Raw genomic sequence first — 23365 nt, forward strand, 5'->3', positions numbered from 1 at the left:
GAACATTTCAGGCAAACGTGGTTAAAAGTGCACGTCTCTCACCACAATTCCCAGTGTATCATTTACAAATGTTGGTGAATGTTGCTGGTGCGAGTGGCAAATTTATTGACCCTTTGCCACCTTCACAAACTGGGTAGGACACGAGGTTCCTATTTGCTGTTAGATTCTATGTTTCTATTTTTTTTTAAAAAAATTTAAACAATATTTATTCATTTTTTGACAAATTGCTGGCTAACTCACTAGCCCATTTACTTAACAATGTAAATATTACCTGATAAAAAGGAGCAGTCTTGTTATTAGTCGCTCTCACTGTCAGCACTGACTTATTTTTGGTTTCGTAGTCAAGAGGGTTTTTAACCCAAATGTTCCCAAGCAGTCCATCTATTTCAAATTGATCATCTTCATCTGTACTCAAAGAAATATGTGTATGAGTACAAGGCGTAACCTTTGTCATTTTGTACAATACAGACTTTGCCACATCAGACACATGATAGGTTTGCTTTTTCATGTACTTTCCCGACACACAGCAACCTTCTCATCTCCCTGCACCTTCTGTTTCCACTTACCCTGCCTTATAGATTGTAAGCTCCTTGGGGCAGCACCCTCCTTACCTAATGTAACAATATATGTTAATGATCAATATTTTATTGTCTTCGTCCTCCAACCCTATTGTACGGAATATGTTGGCGCGTCATAAATAAATAATAATAAACATATCATTTAATCCCCTTCCAGAAAAAAATATTTGCTTTCTTTGATGCCGTAGATCAGACGACTTCCTGTCTTACCAGTGGGGGGTCCCTGGTTCCGCAGCCATTAAATCTATTCCACGTGCCATGTCAGAAAGTATTCATTGCGTATTCCAAATCTTGTGAAGCTTTCTTTTCCCGTTCAAATGAATAGGACTACAATCCTCTCCGTGACGCGGAAGACATATTACAGGGGCCCATGAGTGGGTGCATACATTTCACATTAGGGAAAGTCAGAATGGGGTTACAAGTCTGGCTATTCAGATGCACGTAAGTAGAGCAATAGAGAACTACTGCCAGAGCTGTAGGGATTTTAGCTCCAACTAAGAACTATAGTTGATTCCAATATAACCTGCTTGCACTGCCGTTTTCTCCTCCAGTTTGGGAGAGAAAAGCTGAACTGCAGGATGTGCTGTGTTGCTGTACTTCAAGCCCTGACCTTCTCTGAATATATGAGACTTCGGTTTGTTTGTTGATGTAAAGTTTCAGTTTGAAACAGACCACAGACTGTGCAGAAAGGCCTGTCTTCAGTTATTGTAAAATGTAATAACTGCTGCAACGGGAGGTTTCTCGGTGTAAACGAGAATGTAACCCAGGGAAAAGGCATAAATAAAGAAACTTTATTTTGCAACTACAGATGCAGCAGCCATGATTTTAACAAATCACGCGGTGTATATCTCGGAATACCCATGTCATTGCGCGGGATTGCTTCCAACCGTACCGCCTTAAGACGCGAGTACAGGCGAGTGCAGAAAATGGCATTTTAGTGTTCTGGCTTTTAAACACCTGAAATTGACACAGTAGCACAGTACTGTACACATTAGGCAAGGTCCCCGCTGGCTACTGCAGTGCCCGCTGTGGCGGACGCTGCAGGGACAAGAGCCGCCCCTCAATGGGGCCGGGCCCGCTGCGAGTGTGGGCTGCCGTGCACCGAGTTTTTCATGAATACCTGAAAATTGAGCTGGCCACGTGTGACGCGCTAGGCCTCACCCCCGGCGGTTCAGCCAATGCGGGCGAACCTGTCGGGTGACATCACGGCCATGCCCCCATCATGCCCCCCCCCCCGGTCTTTCCCCCTGCAGCTCACTGCAGACCGGCAGACTCAGCGGCACGAGCCGCCAGCCTCGCTGACGCGCGTGTTGCGCAGGCAGCGAAGCCGCAGCCTTACAATTCATTCATTTCATTGCATTTAATTGCACACAATCCATGAAATTCAAACAAAGCAACCGCGATAAACACGTGTGCCTGGGGCGATTGCCCGCGTTAATGCCGCGTGGAGTACAGCAGCGCACACGAAAACGGCGCCGTGATTTCTTAAAATAATGACTGCTGCATCTGTATAGTATTTGATTGTGGGCTGTCTCCTACCTACGACACAGTGACACACTATCATAGGGCCGTATAATAGGAGTGGTAACTGCTTTAATACAGATTAAAGTAACGGGAGTTCTACTGCTTGAAGCGGAATAAAAACATTTGAAATAGAAGATGACAGGTTATACTTCAGCATCAAAACTGTTGGGTAGTAAATAATATTCTTTGTCAATTCTAATTGAATAGACAATATGCTTTTTGTATTTCTCACATAGTAAAGCAGCCATGCAAATACATAGGAAGGATATTGATACAAATATGGTTATTCTATCTTTGCTGTACTTGATACAGTGATGTGTTTTGTTACTTCTTATACCTACCATAACCAATATGTGCTTGGTTTGAAATCCCTGCCAGCTTCACAATGCACATTTAGGGGCCAAGCTCACTCTTGAAGATGGAATAGCTGATCCATATATTCTGTATTACCCTGTTCTAGCTTAGCTGTAAGAGCTATGCAATGCAGCAGGATAAATATCTTGTAAATTCATGCAATAAATTGGATAGGAACCTAAAAGTGATATGCGCACGGAGTGCTCATTTTAATGAAACTACCCAGAATCCTTGTCTGCAGTTTAACTGCTGTATGACGTGATAATTGGTTGCATGAAGCAGGTTTGGGGACCTGTTGAAGACCTGCAAATACACTTATAGATATTCTACCTTTACATCAGAAAATCAAAAAGATGTATACATTACCAATGAGGCTGTACAGTATAAATGCATTATCTTCACTGTCCTTGTCAGTTGCGGTGACTTTCCCAACAACCGTGCCAATTGGTGCATTTTCCTCAGCCAACATGTTTTCCACTGGCTCAAACACTGGTTTACAATCATTGATATCAGCAATGTAGACAACAACAGTGCAATAGCCTTGTTTTTTTTCAAGGACACCATCATCTTCAGAAAGCACAACCATCTGTGAATATAAAACACATTGAGACAACCAAATGGAGAAGTTTGTACTCATAAAATATGGGACTTTGAGGGTTGGCGTGAGGAAGCTTTTACGCTAATGGGGTAGTTAGTCTCATCCTTCATTTCACATGTTATGTGCATGGATTCAGTGCCCTGTGAAATGGAGAACACCAAAGGATTGTATCATGGACAAACAACTTAACATATGTAGACCTAGATTTACTAATCAGTGAGAAGCCATATGGAATTGCTTAGTTCGCATTAGCAAAACTCAAAGGGAGAGACCAGCAATGTTGCCTGAAGGCAATGAAGCAAACCTGGTATTCAATAGGTCCTTCTTCAAAATCAAAAGAGGTTTCAGCATAAAGCTTTCCGTTAACTGCATTTATACTGAATTTTCCTGCATTGCCATTCAGAATACTGTAGGTAAGTAACCCATTCCTGCCTGTATCGCTATCGTAGGCCTGCAGCTGGGCAATGAATGTAGGAAAAGCCTGCTCCTGTAAAAAAGACCAAAAATAATAAAGATAGTAAATACAAAGGTCATGTTTATAGATTTGCATAGTTGTGAAATATATTATAGCTATATATTATAGTATTGAAGCCTATACATTATAACCTTTAAATACTGTATTTTCAACTGAAGAAGAGACTTCTGAGTTGTCAAGAACTCATATACAACATCTGTAAAGAATTTTGTGTTGGTGAAGTAAAAAAATGCAATTTACATAGTAGACATGTGTTTATCATTTTGCTAAGAACTATTGTCTATGATGAAGCTTTCTTATTTTTGAATTGTAATTCATGGCATGGTTTTCTATGGTGTTGTAGAAACTCAAAAGAAAAATAAAGAGCTCAACCCCATTGTAGCGCAATCCGCTAGAACGCGGATCCGTTTATAACGCAGTCTGAGCGTGGCTCCCAACTTAAAAACATCGCCATGGTTTTTTTTTTTTTTAATAACATTCAATGCTTTATTGCTAATGGATACACACGGAGATGGATAAACACAGAGATGGATAAACACAGAGATGGATAAACACAGAGATGGATAAACACAGAGATGGATAAACACAGAGATGGATAAACACAGAGAACACACGGAGACACACACAGAGACACGCACAGAGACACGCACAGAAACACGCACAGAAACACGCACAGAGACACGCACAGAGACACGCACAGAGACACGCACAGAGACACGCACAGAGACACGCACACCCCTACACCATGTGGGAATTGAACCCCTGGTACTTCATATGCTAGTGCAATTCTCTAACTGCTACACCATAGGGTTAGTGTGATGAATCTGGCTCGATTAAAAAACGTAACATCTACTGCACAGTGCAGCCCATCATGGTGATGGACTGCACTGTGCAGTAGATGTTAAGTTTGTTTATAGAGTCAGATTCATCACACCAACCCTGTGGTGTAGCAGCTAGAAATTGCGCTAGCATATGAAAGATCATGGGTTCAATTCCTGCATGTGTATTATATAAAATGTATTCACTGTTGGACTGTCATTGGTCAGAGAAGGGTCATGTGACCCTTCTCTGTGCTTGAAAGTCAAATTGAACTGTCTCCCCAAGCACCAAGCTTGGGAGAGCGTACGTAAGACGCAGCCTGATGAAGCAGGGAGAGGAGAGAGCTGCAGATGCCGGATAAGTCATCGCTGATCCCGTCAGCCATTTCGCAATCCCAGGTATAACGCGGTCTCATTATGTGGACCCTGAGCACTGCATTATAACAGAGTTCAGCTGTACTTCTTTTGTGACTATTTCTCAGCTTCAGTATATGAGCTATGGAGATTACACATATTTTTGGGGGATATATTGTAGGCTGTTAGCATCAACTTAATCAAAAAGGAAACTATCTCAAGATTACCCTTTACATAATACGTCCAACATTTGTTTCCATTTTTTCTGTCAATGAAAACTAGACTCATAATGAAATGTTCTCTGTGCATTTTCCAAAAGGAAAGTATTCAGTACTTTCACTGCCGTGGGAGCCAGCAAAATATTACAAAACAATACATGTCTGTCGCAAAGGGGCTAAAATAATGAACCAGCATTATAGGGTTGATGCTTCATCCCCTCAATTATTTCATTTAAAACTACAAAGTTTTGACTGGTTGAGAAACAGTATGGACGTTGAGGCTGGATGTAAACAGTTTGCTTAGGAATGTTATTAAAAAAAGGATGGTTTCTGTTTAATGTTATCAACCTGCAGTACTGCTCTGAATGATGCTAAACATCGTTTTTTCTTTATGATCAGAGGTCATAGGCAATGATACCATTCAAAACTACTCTACAATTACTTGTAAATGCTTTTATTAAATGTAAATTAAAATGTAAAGGTGTTCACGTGTCTCTTTTGTACACTTATCACTGAATTTGACATGTACAGTATGTATTTATTTTCTTAAAAAGAAAAAAAGGTTTGTGTTGTTAATTTGCTATTGTTTTAAATACAATGTGACGTGCTGGTTAATAATAATGTGTACATTTGCAGTAAAATAAACATGAGGCTATACTGACATAAGCAATTTTGGAAGGAGTTGCTTTCAAATGATTTGTTAAGCATTTGGTTAGCAAAAACAACATATCAAAGAGGGGTTTTAAACTTTTCATTGTTTCTTGCCCTCACAAACTAATTTGTACATTTTGCTCATTTGTATTTCAACCGTACTGTATTCTAGAGATGTACTACACCGTCTTACTTCCTTCAGTGTGGCTTCCACCAATGGATTTGGGAAAACGGGGGCAAAATGATTGTCCTCTTTGACCGTCACATGTACTGTGGCTTCACTGAATATGTCAGGCTTCATGGAATCAGCTGCATGGACTGTTAAATCCATTGGAAAGTCCTCCTTTTTTAACATCTTCTTTGTCCTTATTATGCCTCTTAGTGGATCCATGGTAAAGTAATCTATTTCAACAAAACAAACATGTTAGATATCTATGGAAATAGCCTGCCAATATTTGCATATTAAACTCATAAAAAGTGTGTCTTAACAAACATTAAGGGGCTTATTTCTTATCCACCTAAGCGGCCGGTCGGGCCGTTTTCAATTTCTGCCAACAACGGACAGATTGGCAGCTTCAGCAGATATAGAATAAGATTTTATTATACTGTTCTACTTGCACCTTCTTCAAATTGCAGTAAATAGATTGTAGTAAAATTTCTAACATCTTATGAAGAATAGGTAATCATAGATGTTTAAACCATTTCAAATCTGGCAGATTTGGTGCAGAGAAAAGAAGTAGGATATATGATAGATGGTAAGCTACTATGGGACGATCCTATAAGCTCTGAAGCACTGTTGACAATGCAGTCAAGTCAATGGAAGTTTTTAGCCTTATACCTTACAAACTATTTGCAATTATATGTCCCTCCTGACTCCAGAAAAGTAGTGAAGTGGTGGGACGAGTGTTTTTTTAATCATATATAACACAACTGTACACTTCCAAGTTATGCGTAGTGTTACCTTTATCGTTTCCGGATGCTATGCTGTATACAAGTGATGTAGTATACAAAGCGTTTATCTGGATCAGAAAAGTTGCTGGTAAAGCCTGATCACTCATGGGATCAGGACTATAACGAGCTGCTGAGAAGACTGGGCGACCTATGTTGCCTGGAGCAATTGTCACAAACACCTTGAAATAAAAGAACAAAGGTCAACTTGTTTTTAAATAAATGTCATGTCATAGATATCCTTTATGATCCCCCTTTCCTATTAGAGGGGCCTGCAACTCGTCTGCTACGAGGCAGAGGGGGAAGGACGAGGAAATACAAAAGTCAAGGACTTTCTCAAGGCTCTGCACTGAAAATAAATGATTGGACACTGGCACATTTTGGAAATGCCGCTCACCTCCCACTGGAACTCAACACAGGTTTCAGACAACTGATGAAAAGGATGGACAAGTTCAGTACCTTAATAGTGGTCCTAAGATAGCAGAATAGACGGAATTGACAGGCATTCATGGGGAATTTAATGATGACATAGTAACTTTTATTAATTGATGAACGTTTCAATTCTCACTCAGGTCCCTGATGAATGAATTATTAACTGATCACACTTCAGTCCTGATCAAGGTCCCAAGTGAGGACTATATGAGAATCGCAGGGATAATGTCTTCATAAACGTCCACGTACATATAAGGCCGAAATGTTGGCATATTTACAATAAACCTCATTATATTCCCACCAGAGTGCCTGCCTAGACCCAGATATTGATTCAAGTAATGTCATAAATGTTGATCAGTTGCTAAAATGTTGATTATTCACTGAACGGGGTCAAACACTAATCAATTAAAGTAATTGCATTATTATATAAGCTCCTTTATAAATTACATCTTTTTCTGTGACACTGTTCTGCTTACACAGCACCTAGATACCTAAAGATGTATGGAAACTTAGTGAATAATTATACACTTTAAATATTTAGAGCTTTGTTCTCATGATTACCCCTTTCCTGGTTTGACAATATCTTTTTTTAAATACATTTAATAAAACTAAGTTAGTAAAACACAACCTGGACAACCTACTCTCTTTTTCTGTCTTTTGCATTAAAAGGATCATTTCTTTGTAAACCACAGTGAAGTACAAAAAAGGTCTTCTTGACTCAATGAATTTTATGGCCAGGATTCACTTAAGGGTCGTGAAATAGGCAATATTATTTTTTTCATAATGCCAAATATCATTGCCCAGTTAACAACCTATTGACTAAGAATCATATACAGTATGCACGATAACTCCTGTATTCTGCTAATCTGCATATGGGTGTTTGGAGATAATTAATTAGATCTGTGATGGACACTATCGCAACAGGAGAAACTCACAACCTCAACTCTAACATTTGGTTAACACAGGAAGAAGATCACAGGCGGCTTAGTAAAATGAATGTAAATAAAGCACTTGTGCCCGATGGCATGTAACCAATGGTTCTTAAGAAGTTAAGTTCAGTAACAGCTAGACTTTTTATCTATTATTCAAGGATTCTATTTCCACAGGCTCAGTACCACAAGATCGGGGTATAACAGATGTAGTGCCTATAATTAAAACGGGAGCAAGATCACACAACCAGGGAATAACAGAGCTGTAAGCCTGACATCAATAGTGGAGACGCTAATTGAATGATTTATTAAGGGATAATATTCAGAAATACCTAATGGATCACAAAATTCTTAGTAATAGTCAGCATGGATTTATGAGGTCATGTCAAACTAACCATATTAGTTTCTCTGAGGATTTAAATAGCAATTTAGACCAGGGCAATGCCGTTGATGTGGTCTATTTATATTTTTCAAAGGCTTTTGATACGTTGCTTCACAAGAGGTTAGTGTACAAAGGAAATTTTGCACCTGGATTGAAAACTGGTTAAAGGATAAACAGCAGAGTGTTGTTATAAATGGAACCTTCTCAAGTTGAGCTAAGGTTGTAAGTGGAGTACCTCAAGTTCGGTACTGGGTCCACTGCTTTTAAACTTGTTTATTAATAACCTTTTGGCTTTGGTCCCGCTGCGACCGGTGGCGCGCGTGGCCGCATGCGCGTTACTCACCTGCAGGGGTTTCCTCCTGAGCCGGTCCCAGTCCCCCCTCGCTGCACGGCTCACTACACGCTGTGACGCGTCAGCCGCCAGGGGATGCAAGAGAATTGCGATCCCGATCGGTGACGCGTCACGTGGTGCGCTGGTGAGCCTATCAGCGGCGGGGATGGGAGCTGGAGCTGTCAGCCTCCAAAACTTAAGAGGTAAGAGATGTGTGTTTGTGTTGATGGAGGGATCAGCTGTGAGGGCATGTGTAGGGGGGGGGCTGCTTACCTTTCAGCCGGCAGTAGCACCCTCCTGCAGCCCGGGAGACCGACCCCCGCTGCAGCCATCCGATGGGGGGGGGGGGTGTGTATCGGACGGGAGCTGTGGAGGGGAGTGTATCGGATGGGAGCTGTGGAGGGGGGTGTATCGGACGGGAGCTGTGGAGGGGGGTGTATCGGACGGGAGCTGTGGAGGGGGGGAGTAGCACTCCGCTCAAACCACGCCCCCCCGGGCCGCCGCTCCCTACAAACCGCATAAAGCCTCAAGTGCCTCTCCACGCGCCGCCTGTCTGCAGTGCGTGGTCTGAGGCAGTGGGGCCTTAGCCTTAGGTTGAATTAGAGAGAAAAGTTTCCATCTTTGCTGATGATGCTAAAGTATGAATTTTAGTAAAATTAGAGCAGGATGTAATTTCTCTAAAGAAAGACTTGATAAAAATGGAAACTTGTGCAGGTAAATTGTAGATGAGGTTTAGTACAGATAAATGTAAGGTTATGCATTTGGGAAGCAAACATAAGCAGACTAGATACAAAGTAAATGGGTTACAATCAGGTCAATTCTTAATGGAGAAGAATTTAGGAGTGCTTGTAGACAGCAGGCTTAGTACTCAATGTCAGGCAGTAGGTGCCAAGGCTAATAGGATATTATCTGGCATAGCACGGGTTATGGTTATAAGGGGAAACAGCATAATGTTGCCATTATATAAATCTTTAGTAAGACTACACCTTGAATATGGAGTACAGTACTCCCTCAATCAAAAAGACATTATCGAACTTGAAAAAGTGCAGAGAAGAGCCCCCAAAAGAATGAAGGAGATGGTAGATCTAAATTAAGAGGAAAGGCTACCTACATTAGATTTGTTTACATTAGAAAAGAGGCATCTGAGAGTATATGATAACTACTTACAAATATATTCAGGGTCAATACAAATAACTTTTAAGGGAAATATTCATGCCAAGGACAGTACAAATGACACAGGTTTATGCCTTGAGATTTTGGGCTAGGTATTTCACCAGAAGCAAAAGAAAAGGATTATTTACAGTAAAGAAAGTTCAAATGTGGAATTTACTACTGATGGAGACTGTAGCTACGTATGATGCAATAGATTCCTTTAAGAGAAGGTGATGAATCCCAGGTTTTTCAAGCCGTGCCTGTCCTTTCTTGATTAAATTAACCCTGTCTGTGCTGGTTTAGTGGATAGGAGCAGTGAAGGGAGAGAATAGTGGGGAGACCTCTCTGGGGAGACTCATGTGGTCTCATATCAGAGAGTAACAGGCATTATTGTTTGCCCCAGAAAAGTCTGTCACGGGAGACCAGAACTTTACACTGGGATTGAGGCACTAGTCAGAACAAAGCAGTTCAATAATACAGGGGAAATTCTAGCTACTTAGGTTTTCAGGTGCCGCTTCCAAGGCTTATCCGAGTTTCGCTCCCACTCCTGACCTTTCTGGTTCACTTTGCGGTTGAGCACGTGCTCTCTGCTTCTCCGGCAACACACAAGCCCGTAGCGCAAAAAGCAGTTTCATATATCCCGCTCGGATAGGCTCCCAGCCTCGTTTTCAGGTGTCTCCGGCACAGCCTTGGAGCACAACGCTGAGCTCACCTCCACGTCAGGGTCAGCATGAACTGTGATCGGATTCCCCTTTTCAAGCCTCCCTGCTACCATAGGAAAGCATGGCAATGGGGCTGGCGACCAATCACAGCGCTGATGCTGCTAACAGACCAATCAGGAGGCGAGGGCTCGCCTGCATTGGCTAACAGTAACAGTACATATAGATGCAACAGGTTTTATTATTTCCCCCAGTGAGATATATTATGACATTCTGCGATATATCAAAGCAAATTTGGATCAAGATTTATGCAAACTGAGTAATTTTCATCTTCTGTCTCTTTGCGTCATTGTATCAAAGTCTTTGCCCCAAGCCGTGTCCCATGTGTGGTAACAGTTTGCCTCCATTATAGGAAACATGTTCTTATATTGGACGCAAATAGAAAATGGAGCAATGCTTCAAAAAGCAAACTAACATTCACACATCCTTTATATTGATCCATCTCCCCCTCTGTGTTATCATTGCCATTGATTCCTACTCTGAATTATAACGGGCTGTGTTGTGTTATCTGGGGGAATAATGAGGCTGGCTACATCTGGAGATGCATTTAAAGACATAGCCAATTGCAGTAAGTAGCCAAGTACCTCAAAGTGTCAAAACATAAATGTAAGTAGAGGGATAGCATTAAGAAAAGATGTGGTACTCCCCAGCACGGAAGCAGTTTACTGGTACTGTACCTTGACAGAAGCTGAGAGAGGCGGGACACCAGTATCAGTGGCAGTGACTGTCAGAACATAGTACACTGAGGTGTTGTGTTTTGGAAGGTCTTTTATTAAAAAGATGTGACCTGTAGCATTGGATATCACAAACAGTCCCTCGCTGTCCCCATCTAAAGAAAGAAATATTCTGTTATAAGAGAGAGCACCACAAACCTGAACAAACACACAGCTTCAAGAATAACAGGGCTAATGTTTTAGGCAATTGTTGTACCGAACCGCATGCATAATCCTATTTGTGGTCTTTACTGTGTAACTAATAAACTTTCTTTTTTAAACTATAGACAGAATTTGCTGAGCAGAAGAATTCTAACTCTGGTTAAAAAATTCCCAGCTCCAGTTCTGACTCAGAGAGTTGAAACATTGAACCGTCACTGGTTTATGCTTGTGAAGTATTATTAGAAACATTAATACCTATGCACAACGTGCTGCATATTCTGTTGCATTACAATGAGAGAGTAAAAAGTAGCAATGTTAATCAATAAAAACAAAAAGAGATACCGGCGCCTAATAAGTCCAATTAGGTTATAGTCCTGGAATTCCAATTGGAATGATTCAAGTTCCAGAATGATGATTTAGCAATTTCTCAGTCTTAGGGTGACCAGATGGAGCTTCATTCGTATGGAGTGGAACATGAAACGAAAAAGACACAGAATTTAGTGCAACACAGCTAATAATAATTCATGTGAACATAGACTTACAAAACAACACAGACAAGACTAACAAAACACACATAAAAGCAAAGCTGGAATTAAAAAGTTAGTTTAATAAAACTATAAAATATAAAATGTGTGGACGAAACTCTCAGGATATGCCGATCCGGTAGAGTAAAACTGAAGCGCTACTCACAGGACGGCTGATGGGTAAAGGCAATGAGCGCCAAACAGGCAGATGAGTTCTGTCCTTCTCGAGCTGGAAATGTAGTCCACCGGCGTGTTCCTCCGTGTTCCGTGCTTCTTGGAACCGGAAGTGACGTCACCGGCGTATTCCTCCGTGTCCCGTACTCCTTGAAACCAGTAGTGACATCACCGGATGTATCGTCACAGGTAGGCGGGACTTTCGGCGGGATTTTCGAGCAGAGAACCTTCCTCTTTCTGCTCCAAAGCGTCAGCACTCAGCGCTCAGCGCTCAGCGCTCAGCACTCAGCCTTCCTCTCCTTAGATCGTCCAAACAATATAAGAAAAACCCTATGCGTTTTCTGCGCTTGCGCACACTTCCTCAGGGGATATGAGTCATGTCAGTGGTGCCTGGTATTTATCCTTATGCCGATGTTATGATTGGCCTGTCAATTAAGACATTCTTAAAGCGATACCTACTTGGCACATAGTGAAAAACACTGACATTTGAATACCTTTGCATAGAAACAAAAACAAAAACAAGTAACAACAAATACCTTACACAATAACTAAACATAATAAAACAACAATAAAAATGTGACACATTCATTATGATTTCAATGGCAAATGCTGGCATGTATATTGATGAAAGACAGTTTATATAAAATCCAACTCAGGAAATTACAAAAAGGCTCCTAGGTCAAAGTCTATATTAAGGCCTCTCGGAGAGAGTGTCTGTAACTCATAGATCCAGTATGCCTCACGCACACTGGATCTCTGTAACCTATTCCCACCTCTTATGCTGGCTTTGATGGTCTCAATCACCTGACATACTAATCCATTAGGATTTTTATTATGATGTGTGAGGAAATGATGGGACACACTGTGAGTGACAAGTCCCTTCTTTATGTTGTATATACTGTATGCTCATATATTCTCCTTTGGAACGTTCTACCTGTTCTTCCAACATAAGTAAGCCACAAGGGCATCGGAGTAAATATATGACATATACCATATGGCAATTAATAAATGACTTAATAGGGTAAATTCTTTGAGTGACATTTGATCTAAACGTCTTTGCATTACAACTATATGAACATGCCAGACATTTAGCACATTTAAAAAAACCTTTATCCATCTTATCACTTTTTTGCTTAAAATAATTGAGTGGGCAGCTTGGAGCCAATTTGGATTTTAAAGCTGTGGCCTTAGTAAATATAATGGTTGGTTTTGGGGGAAGAATGTCAAACTAGGGCACTATCCCTCAGGAGAATTGGCCAATATTTATTGACACGAAACGCGTAGGGTTTTTCTTATATTGTTTGGACGATCTAATGAGAGGAAGGCTGAGTGCTGAGCGCTGAGTGCTGAGGCTTTGGAGCAGAAAGAGGAAGGTTCTCCGCTCGAAAATCCCGGCGAAAGTCCCGCCTACCTGTGACGATACATCCGGTGACGTCACTACCGGTTTCAAGGAGTACGGGACATGGAGGAATATGCCGGTGACGTCACTTCCAGTTCCAAGAAGCACGGAACATGGAGGAACACACCGGTGGACTACATTTCCAGCTCGAGAAGGACAGAACTCATCTGCCTGTTTGGCGCTTATTGCCTTTACCCATCAGCCGTCCTGTGAGTAGCGCTTCAGTTTTACTCTACCGGATCGGCATATCCTGAGAGTTTCGTCCACACATTTTATATTTTATAGTTGTATTAAACTAACTTTTTCATTCCAGCTTTGCTTTTGTGTGTGTTTTGTTAGTCTTGTTTGTGTTGTTTTGTAAGTCTATGTGAGTCTATGTTCACATGAATTATTATTAGCTGTGTTGCACTAAATTCTGTGTCTTTTTCGTTCCATGTTCCACTCCATATGAATGAAGCTCCATCTGGTCACCCTAAGACTGAGAAATTGCTAAATCATCATTCTGGAACTTGAATCATTCCAATTGGAATTCCAGGACTATAACCTAATTGGACTTATTAGGCGCCGGTATCTCTTTTTGTTTTTCTCCATTTCCCTGATTGTACTATCAGTATTCCACCAGGCTGCCTAGCACCCCATAAGGGTTCACCCTCATATAGGGTTTATTGATTGTTATCACCAGATCATTAGCGCTAATTCTACATCACCTTTTTTCTTCAATGTTAATCAATAACAAATGAACAAGGTCTGGTACCAGAAGTATAACAGTCCTCACAGGACTGAGCTTCACAATTTCTCACCTAGTTGTCACTGTCGTTTTCATTGCCCTCTTCGTAACACAATCAAATTGTGGTGATATTTAAACCTAATTCCCTCCTAAAAGTTAGGACCATCCTCTTACATCAAATGCCCAATGAATGTCATCAGCATCTCCCTGGTAAATGTTTGAACATATATATCCAAAATTAACAGTTATATTTCAGCTGTTCGAAGTCATAGTCAATGATGATGCAACATGGTCACCCACAAATTCATTACATCTTGGTTGCCACTTGGACTATACCGGGCTATTCTCAGCAATTCAAAGCCTTCCAAGGTGGCAAAAACTGGAAAAGTCCAGGGGCACTTAGATTTCAAATGAAATAATTGGAAATAAAATATCTTCAAAAGTAAGCTTTTTTTTGGTTTTGTTTAATAATGGAGTAGGGACTTGCACTTTTAACAGTCACACTGACCATCTTAAATCGTTTGTTCCCAAAGATTTAATTCCCATTACCACCTTGAAAATCATACTGTATATCTCATGGGATGTTATTTATTATATCGCGAGAAGGCAGAGGCGCCCAGAGTTCTTGTACTGTAGAAATCACAACACTTATTAGTATGATGGAGTGCAGGGATGTGCTGGAGTGTAGTAAGTGACGTGAACTTGAGTTCTGTTGAGCAGCATTTTAACAGTTTGCAGATAAGAAGGGTGAAGAAGGATAGTTAGAAGAAGATTACATTCGTCACAATGGCAGAGAATGAGCAGCTCTTAGCGTTGCTTTGGAAGTATGAGTTTGTAAGATACCTGTGATAGCATAATTAATCCCTTTATCAACAGCTTTTCTTTCGTCTGTTGCATTAATATCAAGAACAAGGCTGCCCAGGGAAGAGGTACTGTCCTGTATTATTTTGTTGTATGTAGGACTTTCAAATATAGGTCCCTCGTCATTGACATCTTCCACATTCACTGAAAAAAAAAATACAAATTAATAATAAAAAAATAAAAATAAACGAATTGCACATTGTTAGGATTTGTATGCACTATACGTTAATAGCAAAGTAGTCATGAAATATATGCAAAAAGACATGTAATGGTATTTATTAAACCCTTCACTGCCAGATGGGGTGGCAGCGAATTGCTTGAGAATCATGTGTTTCCTAGTGATGACATACAGAGCTATTTCAACACAATCTGCTCCACTTTATGTATTTTGTTACATAGAGCTAATAGTCTACACAGCACTTTACATACACATTGCATGAGACATAACACAGGGGAATGAAATAGTGGGATAAGTTAGTCAAGTTAGTAAAGATTATGATAAGGGAGTCCCTGCCCTGAAGAGCTTGCAATCTAAGTGGTGCAGTGCGGAGAAGTGTGCAAGAGGTGAGCAGGGATATAGCGGGTGATTAGAGGTAAAATGTAAGGAGTAGCAGAGGTGTGTAGGGACTTAAAGAAAGTAGAAGAAATGTATAGGTAATGCAGCCTATTAATGGAAGCCAGCAAAGGTATCTCTAGGCATTTTAATCAATGTTTATTATTAATCTATTTTGTTAAGGGTATGCCATATGTTTAAAGTGAAACTTCTTTGCTGGCCCCTACAGGGTTTTCATGGGAAAAAATGCATTGCCTTGTAACGAAAAACTTTAACAAACGTGATATCACACTGCTAAAGAGCGCGCACGCGGCCGTCGCGCATGCGTAGAAGAGGAGCTTTCAGGCCACCACGCATGCGCAGTACCGCCCTTGTCCACCAAGTACATTGACGCTCCCCCCTCTTCCAGCACGCATGCGCACTAACGGCTGCGTGCCCCTTCGCATGCGCACCACCACAAGAGAGTACTGACCGAGGGGGAGGAGAGGAGCCAGGAAGACCGGGCAGGGAGAGAGTGAGAGAGCCGCATCCCCTGAAATCCCAGTGCTGAAACAGACACACACACAGTGTCACACAGAGTCACACACAGAGTAACACACACACAGACACACAGAGTCACACACACACACGCAGTCACACACGCGGTTACACACACGTAGTCACACACAGAGTCAGTTAGTCGGTCACACACACGCAGAGTCACACACACATACATGCAGAGACACATGCACACAGAGTCACACACACGCAGAGTCTCACACACACACACACACAAACATATATGCAGTCACACAAACGCAGAATCACACATGCAGTCACACACGCGAAATTCACAGTTAGTATAAATATATTAGTGCCATGTACGTGCTTCTAAGTCACACTTCTTTGTGTTTTGTCACTGAAATTGTGTTTTGATTTTTAAATAAAAACATCACCATCACAAATACAATTTCTGTGACAAAAGACAAAGAAGTTTCACTTAAAATGCACGTGCTCGGCACACACACCCTTTTTCTTTGGTTTGGGAATTGTACATCCATGAGCACAAAATTAGGTCAGAGACACAGAGGAGTGGTGTTAAGTATAGCTTTGAAGTTGAGCACAAGTGTCTTGAATTTCACTCCGTAGGGTATACTGTAGGTAGCCAGCATAGGGACTTGCATAGTGGTGCAGGAGAGAAGTTGGTGAAGCATTTAGAATGGACTGTAGAGGAGACAGACAGCAGAGGGGGAGACCAACTCAAAACAGGTTCTAATACTGTATTCCAGTCGGGATATAATGAGTATGTAAGTTTTTTGATGGATTGTTCCATGAGCAAGGGACATATTTTAGCAATATTGCAGAGGTGAAAACTACATGATTTGGAGAGGTACTGAATGTGTGGAATGAATGAGAGGGACAAGTGAAGAATGACACCTACAGTAGGTATCTAGCTTGGGGTATCTGAATTATAGTGGAGTTATCGCAAGTGAGAAATCCGGAATAGGTGTAGAATTAATAGGTGGAAAAATCATAAGTTCAGTTTTTTACATTAAGATAGTGATTGACACAATACTGGAGAGAAGGGGAAAGCTCACGAGAGGAGAGGTAGATTTGGGTATTATCAGGATAGAGATGGTTGGGAAAACCAAATTATAGTATTAGTTTACCAAGGAAAGAGGTGTAAATGTAGAAAAGTCAAGGTCCTAGAACAGAGCCCTGGGGCAGACCAACTTGTATTAGTGGGAGTGGAGAGGAGGAAGTGCCAGCAAAGGAAACACAAAGTGTGGTCAGAGAGGTAATATGTAAATCAGGATATATTGTTTATAAGCATTTAATGGTGACAATACCAGTGACTGTTGCAGTGCTCTGAAGTTGAGGATCGTCCGGATTGTATGCTATGACTTCCATGATGTGTTGAGTGGTCATCTCAAAGTCTAAAGGCTGGAGGACTGAGATATTTCCAGACATTTCTCCAATGTAAAACAAAGGAGACGCTTTGGTAAAAGAATAGAAAATGAGAGCATTGTACCCAATGTCTTCATCCACTGCAGATACATCCAATATCTAAATAAAGGGATGGTTAAATAAAGTTAGATATTATAGGGTTCATTAGTTAAACTGGTATAGTGCCAATCACGACACTATCACGTGGAAACTCCCATTGATGTTAATTGGTGTTTCCGTACAATAATGCCTCAACCGGCACTATCGCAGTTTAATGAATAACCCCAATGTGCCCTGAGAACAGACTATGCATTAAATTGAATCATCTTATGACACCCATGAATTTAAAAGTGTTGTTCTATATAGTTGTTCCAATTTATATTTAATTTTTTAATCTGGTATGTATTTTTTTAACACCAGTATTGTATTTGTTTTGCAACAAGTCGACTTTAATAAATGACCCCAACTGACTTTGAATTAGAGATACTGTGTGTTCAGTTAAATAAAATCTATAATTTTAATAAACTGCTTTACCAATTACATGTATTGTTCCCACACAACAACACTAAGGGGCATATGAATTAAGCGTTGCAAATTGAATGTTTGTTGATAAATTGACGCATGAGAATTACAAATGATATTATGCTTGTGTGCTAACCTTTTTTCCCTATTGTGCTCCTTAAGAGTCAAACATAGTTTGGTCATGTATATTGGCACAAGCACATGGAATGCGTGTGATGCACAGATATAAAGGTATGTACTTAAAACAAAGTTCTCTCTGTGCTCCCAAAAAAAAATATCATGGCAAAAGGAAAATACTCTTAGGATCATTCTCACAGGGGGCAAGGTATAAATCGGCTCTAAAAGCAGTGACACATAGGTGAGTTACAACTTAAAGCGTCTTGGTGCGTCAATGTATAAAAATCATTTTGATATGTGGTACGTGTGGCAATTTTACACTTTTTGGACCAAGAAAAAAAGGCATGGGGTTAGAGACAGAGTTTGGAGGTAGTGCACATACTACATGCAAAAGATATGTTTAAAAATAAAAACATATGTAACTACTATATATGTATGTAACATACTGTATGCAAAAGATATGTCGAAAAATTGCCGGTATGCACTACTATTGGGCCCCAAGAATGCGTCACAATTGTCTGTGTACTTTTTCTTGGCGTAAAAGACAAATGCAAGGAGACACACAACTCTTAATACATTCATATGTATGCACATGTCGCACACCATGCAAAGAATAAGAACATGTGTCAATTGTAAAAACAGCAAAGAAGGGTGGGTAGCCGTGTTCATCCTTTCATCCATGTAGTATATAGGAAGGAGAAGGAGGAGATGATATGAAACCTTTTTATTGGACCAACAAGTAGTTGAAATGTTACAAGCTTTCGAACCTCTCAGGGTCCTTCATCAGGTCTGGGAGAAGGAGTGGCTCAGTGACCGACCGGTGTCGGCGCCTTGTGACCTTGGGCAAGTCACTTAATCTCAGGCACCAAAAAATAGATTTTAAGCTCTACAGGGCAGGGACCTGTGCCTGCAAAATGTCTCTGTAAAGCGCTGCGTACAACTAGCAGCGCTATACAAGAACAAACAATTATTAATATTATTTCGAGACTTGTTGGTCCAATAAAAGGTTTCATACCCCCTACTCCCTCTCCCTCCTTTGTTACTAAATGTAAGAACACGATTATAATATTTACCAGCTGTCACTAATGATTTTAAGTGAGAAATTTATTTTTTAAGCAGAGCTCTCTTAATTCATTTTCCATGAGCCATTCTTTATACAAAGCCCCGGAAATATCATGTTAATTCTAGCACACAACTACAAATAATTTGGCAGTATATAAATACCACACGCGGAGGCTCGTTTTCTTTCACTGTGATGTTAAATGATCTCTTTTTGAAGATCGGGCGATTATCATTGACATCCCCCACTGTGATATGGAGAAAGACAGAGGATGAAAGTGGTGGGAATCCCGAATCAGTGGCCTGTGCAGGGAAAAAACGGGATTAAACCATGTATTGCAACATGTAGTTCAACAATGTATTGTAAAGCCCTACATCAAACAATGCATCAAACTAACAATGGGATTCAAAAAAAGAACATGTAACTCTTTAAAGGAAAGAGCCCGGTGTTGTTGTCTCATTCTTTATGAATCTTAGCATACATTGTCAAATGGAAAATCTGTTTAGGTGGGAATTATATACCTGTAACTATAAAATGTATCCCCACTTGTGTCAATGAGCGATTTGGAGAGTAATTATACAGTATGAGGCTGTCGCTACAGTATTAGAGGAGTTCGATTTTTCAATAAGAAATATCACCAGTTCAGCTTATGTATCTCTCAGACTAACACATTTACATACAGTAGAACACTTCTGCATGCACTAGAACATATCTGCATACACTAGAACACTTCTGCACACACTAGGAACATATCTGCATACACTAGAACACTTCTGCATACACTAGAACATATCTGCATACACTAGAACATACTGTATCTGCATACACTAGAACATATCTGCATACATTAGAACATATCTGCATACACTAGAACATAGTGAACAGAAGTGGGGAATAGGTGCGCAACTACAAACAATTTAGCGTGATACAGTGAATAGTGATAAATATATATGTAACGTGACCTTGTACAATCGAAATGGAGCGTCTGCAGCTATGGCACCAGGGATGGCTCAGGTACCCCCTAAGATTAACAAAATACACAAAAAACACAGCGCACAACGCTCATAGTGCATTAAAAATTATATTAAACCCAAAAGTAAGGTAAGTATTAAGCGTACATTGTGACAAATATAAACAAGCACGTCAAGGGTTAGTGTTACCCACGCACCAATCTGGATAGCGGTGAGGATTTCTTCAGTATAGACACACAGCTCCTCCCGTCACGGTCACTCGATTGTAGACTGAGTCCTGGATAATCACCAGCACGATCACATGCAGTCCAGCAAAGTTCGTATTGCAGATAGTGTCCTCCAGTCAGGCTAGCTCCCCAACAGCACAGCGCACGCTGTTCAGCTCTCCGGTCCGGCACTTCCGGGTTTGTGACGTCACTCGGAGGCGACAGCTCGTCGCGATCTTTCAGGCACTGTGGGAGCCCGCACAGGGGCATTGCAGAGTCCAGCATTCAGCATTCAGCACACTATCAGAGTGTTCTTCCAACGCGTTTCGAAACCGTCAAGGTCTCTTCATCAGGGACCTTGACGGTTTCGAAACGCGTTGGAAGAACACTCTGATAGTGTGCTGAATGCTGAATGCTCGACAGTGTTCTTCCAACGCGTTTCGAAACCGTCAAGGTCTCTTCATCCCTGACGAAGAGACCTTGACGGTTTCGAAATGCGTTGGAAGAACACTCTGATAGTGTGCTGAATGCTGAATGCTGGACTCTGCAATACCCTTGTGCGGGCTCCCACAGTGCCTGAAATATCGCGACGAGCTGTCGCCTCCGAGTGACGTCACAAACCCGGAAGCGCCGGACCGGAGAGCTGAACAGCGTGCGCTGTGCTATTGGGGAGCTAGCCTGACTGGAGGACACTATCTGCAATACGAACTTTGCTGGACTGCATGCGATCGTGCTGGTGATTATCCAGGACTCAGTCTACAATCGAGTGACCGTGACGGGAGGAGCTGTGTGTCTATACTGAGGAAATCCTCACCGCTATCCAGATTGGTGCATGGGTAACACTAACCCTTGACGTGCTTGTTTATATTTGTCACAATGTACGCTTAATACTTACCTTATTTTTGGGTTTAAAATAATTTTGAATGCACTATGAGCGTTGTGCGCTGTGTTTTTTGTGTATTTTATACACTAGAACATATCTGCATACACTAGAACATAGCTGCATACACTAGAACATAGCTGCATACACTAGAGCATAGCTGCATACACTGGAATACTTCTACATACACTAGAATACAACTACATACCTGTACACTAGAATACTTCTACATACACTAGAACACATCTACCTACACTAAAATACTTCTATATACACAAGAACTCCATTAGCAACCTTTTCTTTTAATTCTTCTGTAGGAGCCACCCCTGGCTAATCTCCATATGCAGAATTATAAAATTTTACAGTACATGAATGTATATTATACAGACATTATTTATTAAAATAATTTCTAGAAAGGTGAGGCATCTATCACATTTATAGTTTCTCCACTCTTATATTTAAATTGCTTGTTTGTATAACTGTTACCTCGAACGGCAATGTTTCACCTCTTTAATTTCCCACTTTTTTTTTTTTTTCAGTTCATTTTCAGTGTAGTGAGAAGCTGCTAAGTACAGACGGGCACATTTATTTGGTGGGCTTGGATCCGCAGTGGATCAGCCGGTTCCTTTGGTCTGCGGATTTGCGTTTGCAGTTTTTTTTAATTATTATTACCTGTACGCTCCGCAGATTTTGCAACCCGTGGACGGATTTGTAGAATCCGCGTAATCAGCAATCCGTCGGCGGGTTCTTATGAATCAGTCAACGGATTGTATCCAATGGCGGAGTTTGATTCAAATCGACCAAATACGTCAACGGATTTTACACCATGAAACTGATTTTGGGGGGGAAATGCGAGAAAACCTGGGAAACGGATTTGAGCAGATTCGCACATCTCTACTGCTAAGGTAGAGAATTTCCAATGCAGCAAGGGAAGGAAAGCCATGGCCTTGTTAACAATGCATGTGTTAACAACTTCTCTCCATATTGAATTTGGGGTACAGTTACAGATTATGCCATTGGTTTTGCAAAAATACTGATGGTACAGTGCTGTTTGACCCTCTTGCATATGACCACCATTACAGATTATCTACTAACCACTATTATAATTTGGAGCTACTTCCCCTTCAATTACTGTACATGTTCACAAGGAAGGCTAACACTATCTTACATCAGCAAGACCAGAAATAAATACTATTGACTAAAAACAAAAACAGGATAAAGACCTTTTGTACTTACTATTACTTTGAGCTCATAACTGGCCACTGCCTCTCTGTCTAAAGCTCTTGTAGTAGTCAGATTGCCAGTGAAGGTGTTTATATGGAAGCTGTCAAAGTCATTTTCCAAGAAGTATCTTACAAAACTATTATTTCCTGTATCCGAGTCTGTAGCAGTGATTAAGCCAAAATTAACAATATCCTCATCTTCAAGACATGTGAGATTTGTATGAATTAATGGTGAGAAAACGGGGGCGTTATCGTTAACATCATCTACACGGATTGCAACCTTAATGGAAGAAAAAAAAAATAGGTTTTAGAGAATGCATTGTTTTTTTTAAGTTTCAAGAATCTTTTATGAAACCTTTGCCAGTTGGGTGACTGGCAATAAAGGTGTATTCCCTTTCCAGTAAAATCCCTTCCTCCTAACTTCTCCTCCCAGACTACTGTAGCAATAGAGTAAAGAGGATTGAAGAGAGAATGTACATTTGCCTGAGAGCAGAGAGCAGGCCCAGATGTAGCAGGTGTAATTGCATCTGCTGGTCATAAAGTGTTAACCCTGCCCCCTTTTTACACGCAGCTAATTGTTTCACAATGGTGTCTGCTCCTGCTGTGTGCGTCCCGCTACAATGCGCCAACAGGAGCAAAAACGGCAGCTACATCTGTAGGTGTGTGTGATCCACTGTGATTCATCAGAGGCCACGATTATACTCCGCGCACTGGTGCTCGCCACAACAACAAATTGCTGAATGCCTATGAGGCCGCCCCTAGTGCGCTCGCGGCGGAGCGCAATGGTGCGAGCCGCATCGCGTGAGCGGTTCAGCCAATTACGGAAAACCAGCCTCGTGACGTGTCAGCCACACCTCCCCATCACCTCCACAATCGCCTCCATC

General features: G+C 41.0%; 1 protein-coding gene across 1 annotated transcript in view; it reads right to left on the reverse strand.

The window, feature by feature from the left end:
• LOC142492267 (cadherin-23-like) overlaps window positions 1-23365 on the reverse strand; it is a 190680-nt gene that overhangs the window by 81774 nt on the left and 85541 nt on the right. The window contains exons 28-37 of the mRNA XM_075594937.1: window positions 22495-22761; window positions 19366-19503; window positions 17406-17622; window positions 15006-15167; window positions 11141-11292; window positions 6532-6700; window positions 5764-5972; window positions 3359-3541; window positions 2823-3042; window positions 272-405 (exon numbers count right to left, since the gene is read on the reverse strand). Of these exons, the coding sequence (XP_075451052.1) occupies window positions 272-405; window positions 2823-3042; window positions 3359-3541; window positions 5764-5972; window positions 6532-6700; window positions 11141-11292; window positions 15006-15167; window positions 17406-17622; window positions 19366-19503; window positions 22495-22761 (1851 nt within the window). The remainder of the gene's footprint in view (window positions 1-271; window positions 406-2822; window positions 3043-3358; window positions 3542-5763; window positions 5973-6531; window positions 6701-11140; window positions 11293-15005; window positions 15168-17405; window positions 17623-19365; window positions 19504-22494; window positions 22762-23365) is intronic.

The sequence above is a fragment of the Ascaphus truei genome, chromosome 4, assembly GCF_040206685.1.
Source record: "Ascaphus truei isolate aAscTru1 chromosome 4, aAscTru1.hap1, whole genome shotgun sequence".
Lineage (NCBI taxonomy): Eukaryota > Metazoa > Chordata > Amphibia > Anura > Ascaphidae > Ascaphus > Ascaphus truei.